The 14,467-nt window shown below is 52.1% G+C and overlaps 1 protein-coding gene across 2 annotated transcripts in view; it reads right to left on the bottom strand.

The window, feature by feature from the left end:
* Positions 1 to 936: 936 nt before the first annotated feature.
* Positions 937 to 14,467, bottom strand: part of MX1 (MX dynamin like GTPase 1) — a 30,328-nt gene continuing 16,797 nt past the window's right edge. For both annotated transcript variants that reach the window (XM_032355507.1, XM_032355513.1), the window contains 6 exons: positions 13,108 to 13,230; positions 12,623 to 12,764; positions 10,090 to 10,248; positions 7,414 to 7,490; positions 5,810 to 6,061; positions 937 to 1,598 (listed from right to left, as the gene is read on the bottom strand). In XM_032355507.1, the coding sequence (XP_032211398.1) occupies positions 1,368 to 1,598; positions 5,810 to 6,061; positions 7,414 to 7,490; positions 10,090 to 10,248; positions 12,623 to 12,764; positions 13,108 to 13,230 (984 nt within the window). In that variant the 3' untranslated portion in view covers positions 937 to 1,367. The remainder of the gene's footprint in view (positions 1,599 to 5,809; positions 6,062 to 7,413; positions 7,491 to 10,089; positions 10,249 to 12,622; positions 12,765 to 13,107; positions 13,231 to 14,467) is intronic.

Here is a 14,467-nt window from a genome sequence, read left to right as displayed (position 1 = left end):
TGGTTGAACCTCCCATTGTTCTCAGGGCAGCCCCTCTTACAAGCAAATTCTCAGACTGCGCCAAAGCACTGGGCATCCTAGCATCCCAACGGTCAAAAGGGGCCTGGGGTTTGGGGCTGGTTGGGAGGGGAACATGTCACCAGTCAGCTACCCCGGCGAGGCGGTCATCTGGCTGGGCCCGAAGCCCCCGCTGCCTGGGAACACACAGCTCCTGGGGCAGCTACTCCCTTTCTGGACAGCTGGCAGAAAGTGCTCCCACCGCCCACTCTGGTTGTGCAGCACATGTCCCCGGAGAACATTCGCTCCCACCCTCCTTTGGAGGGCTCTCCTGTCGGCTTTTACGGGACATGGAGGCAGATTCCCTTGTGTCCGGCCTGGGCACAGCCTGCCATTCGGGTTCCTGCGCCCGAGCCACTTGCGACCAGGTGTCTCTGCAGGTCCCCTGCCCCAGACCAAGGAGAACAGTAGACACTGCAGGGCTCCCCAAGGACAAGTCAAGGTCAAGGCCTTTGCCGCCTCCCAGCCATCTGCAGGAGAGACCCTGCCGGGCGCTTTTTGCCTGTTTGTGAAGTACCCGCCCCAGCGCGTCTAGTTAGCCAACATTCCCGCACCTCCCAGGGGGGAGAAGAGGATATTTTTTTCTTGCGGTAAGAACGTTAAACGGCTACTCTCTTAGCGAACCTCCAATGCCCCAGACGGTATAGTCAGTGTGTTCACCTTCTAACGGGAGGCCTGGGCCTTTGACCCCCATCACCCACTCCTCCTGTTTCCTTCGTTTCCCGCTGCTTTGCCGCTTGTCCTCATCTCCCTGGGGCCTCTCGTGAGCAGCCATGCTCTTTGCTCGACCACCAAGGGCCCCGCCATGGGCGCCACGGGGGTCTCACCCGCTATCATTTTCAGGGTCCTCCCCCCAGAACATGAGGTGTCAGAAGCATGTCTGGAAGAAACGAGTTTATTACAAATCAGTGAGATACAGGGTCTGAGAGTGCCCGTCCCAAGCTCTCCAGATGCTCCCGAAACATTAGTGGCATGAAAGCAAGGTGCACAAAGCAGGAACTAAGCTTTCTACGATGCTGCTTCGCATGCACTGGTCCCCACGGGAGACACAGAGGTTCGGGGGAACAATCCCGAGGGTGGAAATACATTGTTCCTAAGCGGGAAGGCAGCGGTGGCAGCAGCGGTCCTCCAGGCCAAACCACGACCTACGTCCTGTTCCTAGCTCTCTGCCCGCGCAGGGACAAGCACGGAGAGTGGCTGGGAAGACTGGCTGCTGCCTGCTCACGGATCTGTGGCACGGGTTCAGGGGAGAGCGCGGTCCCGCTCCCCGCAGAGGTGCCCTGGAGACGCGGGCGGGTCCGGGAGCCGCCTTAACCGGGGAACTTGGCCAGGCGGCGCCGAGCCTGGCCCAGCCGTGCCAGCCGCTCCTTCAGGAACTTCCTCTTGTCGCTGGTGTCACTGCGCTCCTTAAGGAGCCAGTTGTAGGTGTCCTTGTCCTGGAGCAGCTGCAGCATGGCCTTCTGCAGCTTCTGCCCGTACATTTGCAGGATGAAGTACTGGATGATCAGGGGGATGTGGCTGGAGATGCGCGTGGTGGCCTCCTGGCGGGGAAGAAGAGGTCACGGTCACCGTCACGGAGGGCTGAGGGGCCAACGGCAGCCTGTGAGCATCGGGCACGGCTGGGCCGGTGAACGCCCCCCACTGGGCCTCCAACCCAGCAGTGTCCTCTGGGGAACCCCCGGTGCAGGGAGCGCTCCAGCCCCGACGCCGCCTCCCCGGCCCGGGAGTCCTGAGCACTCGTGTTCCTTCTGATCAGAGAGGATAAAATGGGCTTGTAAAGGGTAAATGCACAGACTGAGAACAAAAACTCCAATTTCAACGGATTTGCAGCTCTGCTGGAAAGATTTTAAGACTTGGTTTTTAATCCACATGAAAATTATTTAGCAGAAAAAAGGGCTGGGCTGTCAAAAGCCACCGAGGGGCGTCCTCTGCTGTGTCTGTGTGTCCCAAGTCAGTGTCAGCCCTCCCTCCTCCCTGCTCCCTGTCCCCTCCTTCCGCAGGCCCCACCTGTCACTGAACGCCTCCTGAGACAGGCTGATGTCCCTTCCCTGTCCCTGTGCCTCCGTTCCTTCCTCCAGAAAATAGTGAGACTCTGAGCACCTGGCCCCACGAGACAGTTAAAAAGATTAAACAAGCTGAAAGGGAAAAGCTGGAAGAGAGGCCAGGCGTGGACTAGGCGCTCAGTGAAGGCAACCCGAGAGGCCATGCAGCAGAGCTGGGACACAGCTCTGGGCTCCAGGGTGACAGTTAGCGAGGGATGTGGCCTGCCACCACAGCACGTGGAGGGAAGGGGACAAGGAACCAGCAGGAGATCCCCCGGACCGGCCGTGTTTGTGGGAAACCATCTCTCCGGTAATGGAGAAGAAATTTCTGAGTGGTGACAGTCAGCTGCCTTGGCCCTCACCTACCCAAGGGCCATTGTGCCAATCCCTGACCTGGGGACATCTGCCCGATTTCACGAGGAGCGCACCAGGGAGACAGACGGCTGCAGGGACACCTGTGTCCTGACCACAGAACAGCACAGGCCCTCGTGCAGCAAAGGGGAGTTGAGGACGCAGATGGGGTCAAGATCGTCAGCTGATGTTAAACTAGGGAGAGTACCCTCCATTTTCTGGAGGGCCAGGTGCAAAGGAGGGAGGCCGGCCGCAGATTCGGATGGCGGGCGGTCCGGCAGGAGGTCGGAGATGCGGCATTGCTGGCTTTGAAGATGGAGGAGTGGCCACGCACGGAGGACCCCGGGCGGCCTCCAGAAGCTGCACGGGGCAAAGAGACAGATTCTCTCCTGGAACCTCAAGGGGAGCACAGCTCACTGAAACCTTGCTTTTAGCCAGGGAGGATCATACTTAAATGGAGAAAAGTAGCATTCTCGTTAGATTCAGATAAGAGGAGGCTGCCTTCTGACTCCGCGGTTGTTTCCAGTCGCATTAAAAGGATCGGAAGTGGGAGCTCCGGGTGTGAAACTAGAAAGGGAAGGGGCATGGGAAGCTCTCGCTCTGGGCCTCCCGGGGAGGGTTTGTTGGGAAAATGCACAAGAATCAGCTGCAGAGACCATATCGACAGCAAACAGAAGACGAAACAGAAAAAGTGTGCCCAGTCTACGCAAAGAGAGCGTTGAAACACTTCCGAGGCTCCCCCAAAAGGAGATCTTCAAGTGGAGACACCCTCGATATTCCTGGACAGAGAAATCTCCCATCATGAGGATGTCGAGTCTCCCTGGCAGACCGGTCAGGGAATCCAAGCGCCGTGAGCACGTCGGCACCTCCCGTCTCATCCGGAACGGGATAAGCGAATCCGACAATTCATACTGAAATGAACAAACAAGAACGGGCGGAACATTTTTGCCCAACTGGGCCCACAGTTCTCAGCAGCATTATCCGGCCCGAAGGGGCAGACACGTGAAATGTGCACAGCCAGATGAGCGGATAAACCAGATGCGGTCGGTCCCTACGATGGAAAGTCACTTGACTCGAGAAGGAAGGCATTCTGGCACGTGTCCCAGCAAAGACGAGCCTTGAGGACATTATGCCAAGTAAAATAAGCCAGACATGCAGGGACAGAGGTTGCACAGGTCTACTTACACGAGCTACCTTGAATACGAAAATCCACAGAATTGGAAGGTAGAATGGGGGAGGATCGGGGTGGCAAGAGGCGAACCCCGTGTGTCATGGGGACAGGATGCGGACCGTCCTGGTGGCAGGCAGGGGGACAGCTGCACGACAGTGTGAGTGTGCCTGAAGCCGCTGACCAGGACACATAAAGACAGTTAAGATGGTAAATGTTACCTGATGTATATTTTACCGCACTATTTGGGGATATCAGCTGCACTAAACATTTAAGACTTGTATAAAAAGCTGCACATGTAATCATGTCAATACCGACTTAGGAAAAGGAAACCAATAGAAGAGAATTCGGGATCTAGAAAAAGACCCCAGGACACAGAGGAGGAGGGTGACTGATTAAAGGCATATTATGCACCAGCGGGCCTGGCATAGGGTCTTCAAGTGATCGTTCAAGGACAACCAACAGCCATCGAGGGCAAGCCTCATTCTGGACACCGTGTAATTCCAAGTGGATCACAGTTTAAATATAAAAGTTGAAATGATATATTACTTTTAATGTATAGACTTTGTTTCTAAATCTCAGAGACAAAGGCCAGCAGCGTTAGTGGAGACATTTTGACAAAAAGTTCGGAAGCCCCACAAGGAAATAACTATTAAGCCCAACTCAGAAATCTAGAACACACCAGCATGGTCTAAAACTACCAAAAAGAAAGTCACTAGGCAGACGAGAAACTCTGGGGTATTTGCACCACAAATCACTAAGATCTGAGACCCTGTTCTGCAGAGAATTTCTGCCGGAAGCACAGTTTCCTAAATAGGAGACAGAAATAGCTCTTGCGCTGTGAAACCACACCCCACCTCACTGTAGTAACAGAAAACACAACAAGAGCTCATGTTCGACCAGTCGCCATATCGAGAAGCCAACAACTTCAGTGGAGACCAAACTGCCAAGTGTGGGATGAAGCAGGCCGTCTGTGGGGGAGAATTCATCAATGTAACGGAGTGTGCTACTTTCGTAGATCACTGTGGCCCGGCCAAATCGCTCAGTTGTTCAATCAAATGCTCACTTAGATATTTCTGTATTTTGTAAATGTGTTAACATCTCCAGTCAGTTGACTCTGAGTAAGGGAGATTACCTGAGATCACAAGGGTGGGCCTCACCCAATCAGCTGAAGGCCTTAAGCGCCAAACAGAGATTTTCCTGAAGAAGAAGAAAGCTTTCCCTTGGACGATGTCAAGAAGCCAGAGAAGGACCTCTTTTGGGGAGAAGGGAGGGCTCAGGACGGGGTGGGTGGGGGACATCGTCCACCATCAACTCAGTCTCCTCTCGGGATTCTGTCTGTGCACTGCCTCCTCTAAACATCTCTGTGAGGCCCACGACCAGACAGGTAGTGGCTTAACTGCGGGAGAAGCCAAGGTGCATGGGTGCCTCCTGACTAGCCCTTCACAGGACTCACTCATGTGGGCACACGTCACAGCGTCTGCAGGCAATGGAGTCTGACCGTCTCTGTCCCATAGCAAGGGCATCCCCTGGGAGCCCATTAGAGACGTACAATCCTCACCCCACCTCACACCTGCAACCCACATCTGCATGACAGCCAGATCCCGGGAGACCTGCGTGTGCTGTCGAATTCGAAAAGCCTGAAAGCATCCACATACTGACTTGATGGAGATCTCTGGTAAACCGAGAGATGCCGATTTGCTTTACCTGTCCAGACCCTGACCCATCTCTGCGGCTCTAAGGTGGACGTCCTTCCCCAGCATGAACGACACTACTTTCCGCATTCATTGAAATGGACAGCAGCCACCAGAGCATGTATCTCTGTGAGTCGCTTCTCCTGGGCTCACGGCCATTGCCCACCGGCGCGGAGCAGAGGGTCCTACCCATGCTTATCTCACTGAAGAGTCACAAGAACTGGGAGGAATACCACTTTACCGAGAAGAAAGCTGAGGCTCAGAGAGGTCAATTAACCTGGCCAGGGCCACACAGTTTGTCCATACCAGAAGTGGGTGGCTCCGAGCCCCAGCCTCTGCTTACCTCTCTGAGGTGCAATGTCTCCATGGAGCTCCCAGAAGGGCCTGGAAGACGAGCCGACCGGTGGTCACCGTGCATAGACCGGTAGGCCAAAGAGGCATTCACGAGACAAGGACACAGACTGAAAACCAGCCTTTGGAGGTGCCCACGGGCTTACCTGATGGTACGCCATCAGATGCTCAAAGATCTCAGACAAGGAGATGTTTACTAGAGAAAATTCTTCAGTGGTCATCATGCTGTTTATCTTCTGGTTCTTCTTTCCCTCTTCCGACTCCTTCTCTCGGACCCTCTGCAGCGCCCGCTGGTACACTTGGTCCTGGCAGTAGACGATTTGCTCCATTTGGAAGTGAAGGCGGATGGACTTCTCAGCTTCCTCTTCTAGCTCAAATTTAATGTCCTCAATTTTGGACTGCATTAAGAGAGAAGCACAATGAAGGTCCCTCAGAAACAGATCCCCGGCGCAAGGAAGGAGGTCCTCCGCAGAGCCCATGGTCAGCTGGCTCCCAAGTGAGCCAAGACAGCACCCCACACTGGCTTGTCTAGGATGGGGCTCCCACCCTGGCCGGGCACAGAACCTCCCAGGAGCCTGGACGCCCCTCCTGAAACCCAAACGGGCTGGTTGTGGGCCCAAGGTCTCAGCTTCTGTCTTTCTCTTTGGGGAGGCCCTCCCATCGAATGAGGACTATAGGCCCCATCAGAGAGCTCATGGGGATAAGAGCGGGGCCAAAAATTCAAGTCCGTTCAATTCTGCATGCTTCATGTCCCGACAGTCTGAAGAAACTGGCTGGGGCGCCGATCTCTCACACAGACAGTATCTGGACTCCCCGGAACTCACACTCAGGGCCACCAAGTGTGACGCGTAGTGCTAGGGGCACCCCAAGGCCCAAACATTTTCTTCCATGCTCATTCCAGAGGTCCAGGCAGCAGAAGTAGACCACCCCAAGCCCCCCAGCCTGTGCAAGGCCAAGCTCATCTTCCCAGCGATGCTGGGTGCTGGCGGGCAAAGTGTGTGTTCCCCCAAATTCACAGGTTGAAAGCTTAATCCCCAGTGTGATGGCATGGGGGGGGGACTTTAGGGGGTCAGGCCTGGCCAGTGAAGCCCTTACAGATGGGGTCAGCGCCCTTGTAAGAAGAGACAGCAGAGTGTTTTCCTTCTCTCTCTCTGTGTCTCTCTCTCTCTCTCCTGAGGATACAAGGAAAAAGCGGCCATGACAAGCCATGAATTGGGCCCTCAGCAGACGTGGGATCTGAGCACCTCAGTAGGAGCCCTCCAGCCTCCAGAACGTGAGGGTTCAGTGACTATCACGTAAGCTGGCCAAGGCCACGCTCTGGGCCACGTGGGCCCGGGCTGAGCCGTGGGGAGCCCCTGTTTCTGAGAGCGGACCAGGCAGGTGTGACTTCCTCCTGCCTCTTCACTCTCCGAAGACACCGGGCGTCCCTGCGGCTTCCGCAGTGAGCTTCAAGGTTAAAGCCGTTGTGATCAGAGGCGACGGCTTCCCCGGGGACTACGGGTCTCCTTTGTTGGAGTGGTTTTGAGGATTTGGTTTCTATCCTCTGTCTCACTCGCTCAGCCAGCCTCACTGCTTCCGACCAGACCTCACCAGCAGGACCACCGGTCAATTCCATTACCGAGCGGGACTCTTCGCTTCTCCAAACACCCAGTAAAGTTGAGACGGTCTTAATGCAAGAAATCTACTTTCCAGCATCAGGCTGACATTATTATTATTATTATTTTTTTAAATAACATGCGGTCAGTTTTACCTTGGTAGTTCGGTAGAGGTTGAAAAATTCATCAAAGTTTGCTTTTGAAATACCCGTGAAGGCGGCCTGGACCATATCTGAGGAAAAAACAAGATTCATTCGTCATCGCACATTGCCAAAAAAAAAAAACAAAAACGAAAAAGAGGGTGAAATATCCAGAAATGAAGTTTCCTCCCCTCCCTCCTGCCGTGTCTTCCCATTCTGGGACATACACCTGCCATTTTTGCTGGAGGCTCTCTGGCTTAAAGTCTGATTGTCCCCGGCGTATTTCGCTGACATTTAAACTTTGCAGCCTAAGGCGCCTGGCTGGCGCAGGCAGTTAAGATTCCAGCTCTAGGGCGCCTGGGTGGCTCAGTGGGTTAAAGCCTCTGCCTTCGGTTTAGGTCATGATCCCAGGGTCCTGGGATGGAGCCCCGCATCGCGCTCTCTGCTCAGTGGGGAGCCTGCTTCCTCCTCTCTCTCTACCTGCCTCTCTGCCTACTTGTGATCTGTCTGTCAAATAAATAAATAAAAATCTTAAAAAAAAAAAAAAGATTCTAGCTCTAGGTTTGGGCTCAGGTCCTGATCTCAGGGTCCTGGGATGGAGCCCCGCATTAGGCTCCACACCCCACAGAGAATCTGTTGGGGACTCTCTCTCCCTCTGCCCATCCCCCTTCTTGTGCTTTCTTCCTAAAATAAATAAAATCTTAAAAAAAAATTTTTTTTCACCCTAAAAAGAGATAGTTGTAAAGAAATGTAATCTCTGGTAGGTTATAACTATATAAATATTTTGTAGTAAGACACAGCACTGTCACATACATCACTGAGCTCTAAATGGCCGTGTTATTTATTTGAAAAAAAAAAAAAACATGAACGTGGTCTTATCACCATAAAATTTACATTTTTTAAAAAGATCTTATTTACTTATTTGACAGAGAAAGAGAGACAGCAGGAGAAGGGAGAGGGAGAAGTAGGCTTCTCACCAAGCCAGGAGCCCGATGCGGGGCTCGATCCCAGGACCCTGAGATCATGACCCAGGCTGAAGGCAGACACCCAATGACTGAGCCCCCCATGGCCCATCGTTGTATCTTTATTTTTTTGTATATTTTTAGTTTTTGAAACTCCTTATATTTCCTTTAGACTTTCTGACAAAATTTTGTTCTAGTACAATGTACAGCATCTTTATGCTTGAAATTTTCTTTTAAGCAAGCTACACACCCAGCATGGAACCCAGTGTTGGACTTGAACTCACAACCCAGAGATGGAGACCTGAGCGGGGATCAAAAGTCAGACTCAGCTGACTCAGCGCCCTGAAAATCTTTTCCTGACTCCACTTCTTACCTTCCTGAAACAGAAGGAGGTGTATATACATGTATGATTCAAAGTTTTTGTCTATAACTGCAAGGCTCTATCAACACAACACGATGACCAGTTCTGATACACAATTATTAAGACTCAAGGTAAAATTGTGTTAGAAATACACCTGTTAAGGTGCTGTCATGGGACCGTCCCCAACCTCTACGGGTTCACGGATCCATAAATGATTATTACTTCCTGCTGAAACAAGACAGTGGAGGCACGAGTGACAAGATGGCGTCGGCCACGGTGGGGACAGAGAAAAGAGCTTCGGTGACAGAGAGCACGGCAGCTACAGGAGGCAGGAGCCGTCGGTCCCGGGGACAGCTGCATCTCTCCTCCGTGGCTGCCGATGCTCTCTCACCTGCCATGACAGCTAGAGCACCTGGACTCACGCGGCCTCGAGAATCTCAGAACTATCGCACCATGGACAGTTCTTTAGTGGTGAACTGGGATCCTCAGAGGTGTCAAATAAATGCAGGATTTGGAGTCTGTGAAGAAATCACAGCTCTGGAACTGCCTGGAGGTGTGGACAGGAAGACACAGGTATCTGGTCTGTGCCCCTGGTTCCTGACACGGAGTTCCTAAACCCCTTACAGTCTCCTGGGTGGTAGGAGTATCTCTCGTTCTAACGAGGTGACCCTTGGTGAGCCCTGGACAGTTTCAGGATGGGGGGCCTGGTCACCAGGAAGATCAAGCCTGGAGGAGAAGCCTGGAACTTTCAGTGTCCCTTTGCCACCCCTGGGGGGGGGAGGGGCTGGAGATGGAGCTGATAATTGATTATGTCTTTGTGATCATTGATTACACCTCCTTTAAATCCCCTAAGTGACAGGGTTCAGAGAGCTTCCAGGTTGGCAAACACACCCATGGGCCAAGAGGGTGGTACCCCCCGCCACAGGACAAAAGCACCTGCCCTTGGGGCCCTCCTAGACCTCCCCTATGGATCTCTTTCATTCACATCCTTTACAGTAAACTGGCAAAAGTAAGTACATCCTTTAAAATAAATCAGCAGAGATAAGTAAAGTGTGTTCCTCATCCTGTGAGCTGTTCTAGCAAAGTATAGAGCCTGAGGAGGGGGCTATGTGAACTCTAATTAGTAACACGTCCATCAGAAGCATGGACAAGGTGGAGAGGTCCTGCGGGTCTGAGCCCTTAAGCTGGAAGATGGGTGCTAACTCAGGGTCAGAACTGAATTGAAATGTTGAACCAGAGAATTAATCGGGTTCTTGGGAGGTTAAGAAACACCGCAGGAGGAGAGCTGTGGAGGTCGGCACTGGTTTGGGTGCAAGCCTTTCCCTCCTCCTGGAAATAAAATGCCTAAAAGCAAAATCAAGAACTCACCCGTCACCGTGTGTAGCATATCCACAGCAGGCTCCTCCAGTTCTTTGATTTGCTGTTTTATGATAATCTCAAACGTCTTGTAATTGACAAACCCTGGCAGCTCTCTGCCACGATACCGATTTTCAAATTTCTCTATTTGTTTATATATAGCTTTGTAACCTGGAAAAGAAGGATTTGGAGTTATTTTACAAACCTTGGGTTTGTTGTTGTTGTTGTTGTTTTGTTTTTGTTTTTTAATACAATATCATTCTGGACTTTCTGAAAACACAGAGAGGCAAGGGAAAAAAAATCAAATCTGATTTGCAAATGGAAAAAAAAAATCAGGGTTTGCAGTAAAAAAATGGATCTCAAGACCATTTTCCTGAAGTCATCTCCAGGCAGCAAGTGTGGAGCCAGCATGTGAGGTCAGAGGACAGTGAGCCGCGGGAGGAAGGAAGGAATTTTCTCTTGGGGAAGAAATTCTATAGTTGTTTACCGAAGAAATTGTATCACCATCCAGAATCCGTGACTCATCACACATCCAAGTATCCACGTACAACAGCAGGAGTAGAAATTGGTCATAGATCAGAGGAGACAACAGAGTAACTAGATACATAACATCACTGTTTGCTACATAAAACACTTTGTTTCTTCTTTATACTTTTGCAATTTTTAAAGTTCTCAACAAACTGGACTATGGAGGATACTTCCACTGGTGCACCATCAGAGAGCTCTGGTTTCTCTTTTTGAAGAACTAACCAGGAATCGTGGTCTGGGTCTCCTCTTTTCGTCAGGAGAAATTTTCTCATAGGCATTTTTTTTTTAATCGTGATATACTTCACATACTAATTCACCCTAATAAAGTGTAGAGTTCAGTGATTTTTAGTGCATGAGGGACATGTGCAACCATCCCCACCAGCTAATTCTCAAACACTTCCATCATCCCAAGGAACCCTGTGCCCATCAGCGCACGCTCCCCACTCCCCGCCCCCCGCAGCCCCCGGAAACCACTAATCTACTTTCTATCTCTACAGATTTGCCTGTTCTTGACATTTCATATCAATGGAATCAAAGATCCTGGGGCTCTCTGTGTCTCACTTCCTACACTTAGCATGATGGCCTCAAGGCTCATGCATGTTGTACCAAGTTCAGTGCCCCATGCCTTTCCACGGCTGAGTAATAGTCCATGGTCTGCTGTCAAAGGCTGAATTGTGACTCCCCAAAATGGGTATGTTTCAAGCCCTAATCCCTAGCACTTCAGAAATGTGATTGTGTTTGGAGATGGAGATGATCAAATCCCATCTGACTGGGGTCCTTAGAGGAGGAAAGCAGGACACAGACCCACACAGGAAAGTCACAGGGAGAAGGCGGCATCTACAAACCGAGGAGAGAGGCATCTGGAGAAACACCTGTTAGTCATCCTAGCAGGTGTGAGGGGGCTCTCCTGTGGATTTGGTTTGCGTCCCTCTGATGGCTAATGACACTGAGTCTATACCCGTGCCTCTGAGCCATCTGTACGTCTCCTTTTAGAGATATGACCACTCTAATCCTTTGTCAATTTTTAATTTGGATGATTTGTTTTTTTTGTTGTTGTTGAATCCAAAGAGCTCTTTGTATATTCTGGATATGGGGCCCTTACAGACATGCGATTTGCAAATATTTCCTCCTGTTCTGTATGGGGGGGGAGGGGTGCCGTTTGACACATACAAGTTTTTAATCTTGATGAAGTCCACTTTGTCTGTTATTCTGTTGGTCATCCATGCTATAGGCGTCCCGTCTAAAATCCACTGCCTATCCAAGGACATGATTCAAATCTACACTTTCCTCTAGGAGTTTTACCATTCTAGGGCTCACATTTTGGTTTCTGAGTCATTTTGAGTTTATCTTTGCATAAGGGGGTACTTAGGGGTCTAAATTCATTTACCTGCATGTGGGTCCCCAATGATTTGCAACTGATCATTTGTTGGAAGGAATTTAGCATCTTAAAAAAATAAGCTAATTTCTCATGGGCTATGTACTGTCATAAACTTGCTGAGGGATGGCTGCATGGGGGGCTGCCAGAGGTCGTCTCCTTGAAAGGGACAGCGGCCCCTCCCCAACGGAAGATAACATCACACGGTGGTGTGCAGCCATCTGGGACGGGGCGAGGACGGCTCCATTTTCCCAACAAGAAATGCTGTTATTAATCTCCTCCTGCCCTCCGCACCTCCTCCAAGGAGCAAGCCCGACTGAGAGGTAGGGCCTTGAATTGGGTAAAAAATGCATAAGGTATCTTCCTCTGTCCCGAGCTCCAAGCCAAGAACAGAGGTCAAAGGGAAATTCTGGTCAGCAGAAATCAGTCATGGTGTGTCCTCCGCGGGTGTCGTCTGAAATCCACAGCTGACCCCTGCTGGCCCGAGCTCAGGCGGGTGGGCTGGGTCACGTGTGGTCTCCACGCCCTGCGCCCCGGCGCCCCCATCACCAGCGCCCATACCAACCGCACCCCCTGCCCCCCTGCGATCCCCCCTCCCACTCCAGCCCGCTCTCCAGGTCACCGGTGGCACCCCGGACTCACCTTTCTGGAACGCCTTCTCAATCACAGTGTTCCATTTGTGGAACTCGTTCCGGATTTTGGTAAAGAGCCGACTGTCATTCTCCCCCACTGACTCCTCCCCTTCGATTAAGGAGTTGATGTCGTGGCTAAAGGCATTAATTTTCTGCCAACAAGGAGAGCATAAGGATAAGTGGAGGTATTTCAAACACACGTGGGGGCGTTGGGAGGTCTCGTGGAGGCAGAAGGCAAGTGAGTCTCTCCTTGCCCCCTTCCAGGGGCGACAGACCCCCACACTCTGCCCTGACTGCCTCGGGTCTCAGGGAGCACATGTGACACCTGTCACTCCCTGCCCACCGTCCCTCCGCCCCAGCTCCTCTCTGGGGCCAAGAAGGCAGACCGAGCCTGGGTCAGCTTTCGGGGAGCAAGAAGAAAGTGCATGAGGCACAAAATCCCTTTCTGGACAAAGATGTGTGACTCCTGGACTCGAAGCAATGTGTGACACTCACGTCTATCAGAAAAAACATCTTTTCGTGCTCGTCTTCGGGCACATCTGAGCCGTACTTTTGTAACTCCTCCGTTATTTTCTCATGATTTTCCTTTATCTGATTTTCAAGCAGGGGCAGAGTTTTCTGAGGAAAAGAGAAAATAAGGCGCAGACATGAATACGGACCGGGAAGGAGCGGGAGCTCGCAGGCCTCCCTCCGCAGGGTATGCCCAACTGCCTGGCTTCCTCTTGAGAGAAGATGGGGGGCGTGTTAGCAGGTGCTGATGCCACCAAGCCCTCCCCATGTCCCCGCTCCCCTGGGGGACAGCCTCAGGGAGGCACAGAGGCTACCACTCCGCGTGGAGCCTGCCCCCGTCGGAGAAGGAACGAGTGGCTCTGTGATCACGTGACCACCACTCTGCCCGCAGATTAGAAAGAGCCGCTCCTCTCAGGGGCTCTGAAAAAGCGGCCGTTGGAGCCATTTGAGATCCAACCACTTTCCTGCTGTCCACAGATGAATGGTACTGGGGGCTTCTGTGCCTGACAACGTGGTGGACAGCGGGCACCAGATCCGTCTTCCACCACAAACATCAAAAAATGCTAGTTGACATGGGGAAGACACCGCTGGAAATGCATCGGTGGGTGGGCAGGGGCAGGACGGACACTCGGAGGCATGGCTGGGTGACGGAGGAGGCCGGGGAAAAGCAGAGCAAGAGGAGAACAAGATTTGGCCTCACGGGGCATCTGTTGCAAAGAAAAGGACTTGGCTGGGGCTAAGAGTAAATCCGGCGGGCTTGCTGGAGGCAGGGAATCCAATGAACCGGCATCTTCCTTCTCCATAAAGCCGGGACCCCAAAGAGCCAGGCTCTTGCTGTGTGGATCAGCTAGGAACAGCCCCGCCCTCCCTCCCCATTCTCGGGGACTGCACCTGAACCTGGAGCTGAGCAGAAGAACATAAAATCAGGACTGATAATCTGTGACCACGAGCCAGCCCTCAGACAGGTGTGCCGCCCAAACCTGCACTCCGTGAGGCGTCAAGCAGAGAATCGGCAGCAGGCCCTTCCGAGGGGCTGGCAGGAGCCAAGGCTGCCTTTCCCTGGAGAAACAGATTTCAAATCTGGGGTTCTCTGAGTGGCCACAGATCCAGTCCCAAAACAGGCCCAGAGTCAAAACCCGAAGCCAAGTCGTCATGGGGGGTGACCAGCAGAATCCAGGGCACCAAGGCCTCTGACCTGGGAATTATCAAGCACAAAATGCAAGAGAGACGTGTGCCAAGAAATCTCTTTAAGGGATCGCAGATGGGAAACCGCAAGAGATTCTATCCAGACAAGTTCTGAGAAAAAACCCCAGAGAGACCTAAAATATGAAACACTACGATCATC

Source organism: Mustela erminea, chromosome 1 (assembly GCF_009829155.1).
Source record: "Mustela erminea isolate mMusErm1 chromosome 1, mMusErm1.Pri, whole genome shotgun sequence".
Classification (NCBI taxonomy): domain Eukaryota; kingdom Metazoa; phylum Chordata; class Mammalia; order Carnivora; family Mustelidae; genus Mustela; species Mustela erminea.
The sequence above is the reverse complement of the archived record's forward strand: the minus strand, read 5'-3'. Positions and strand labels throughout refer to the sequence as shown.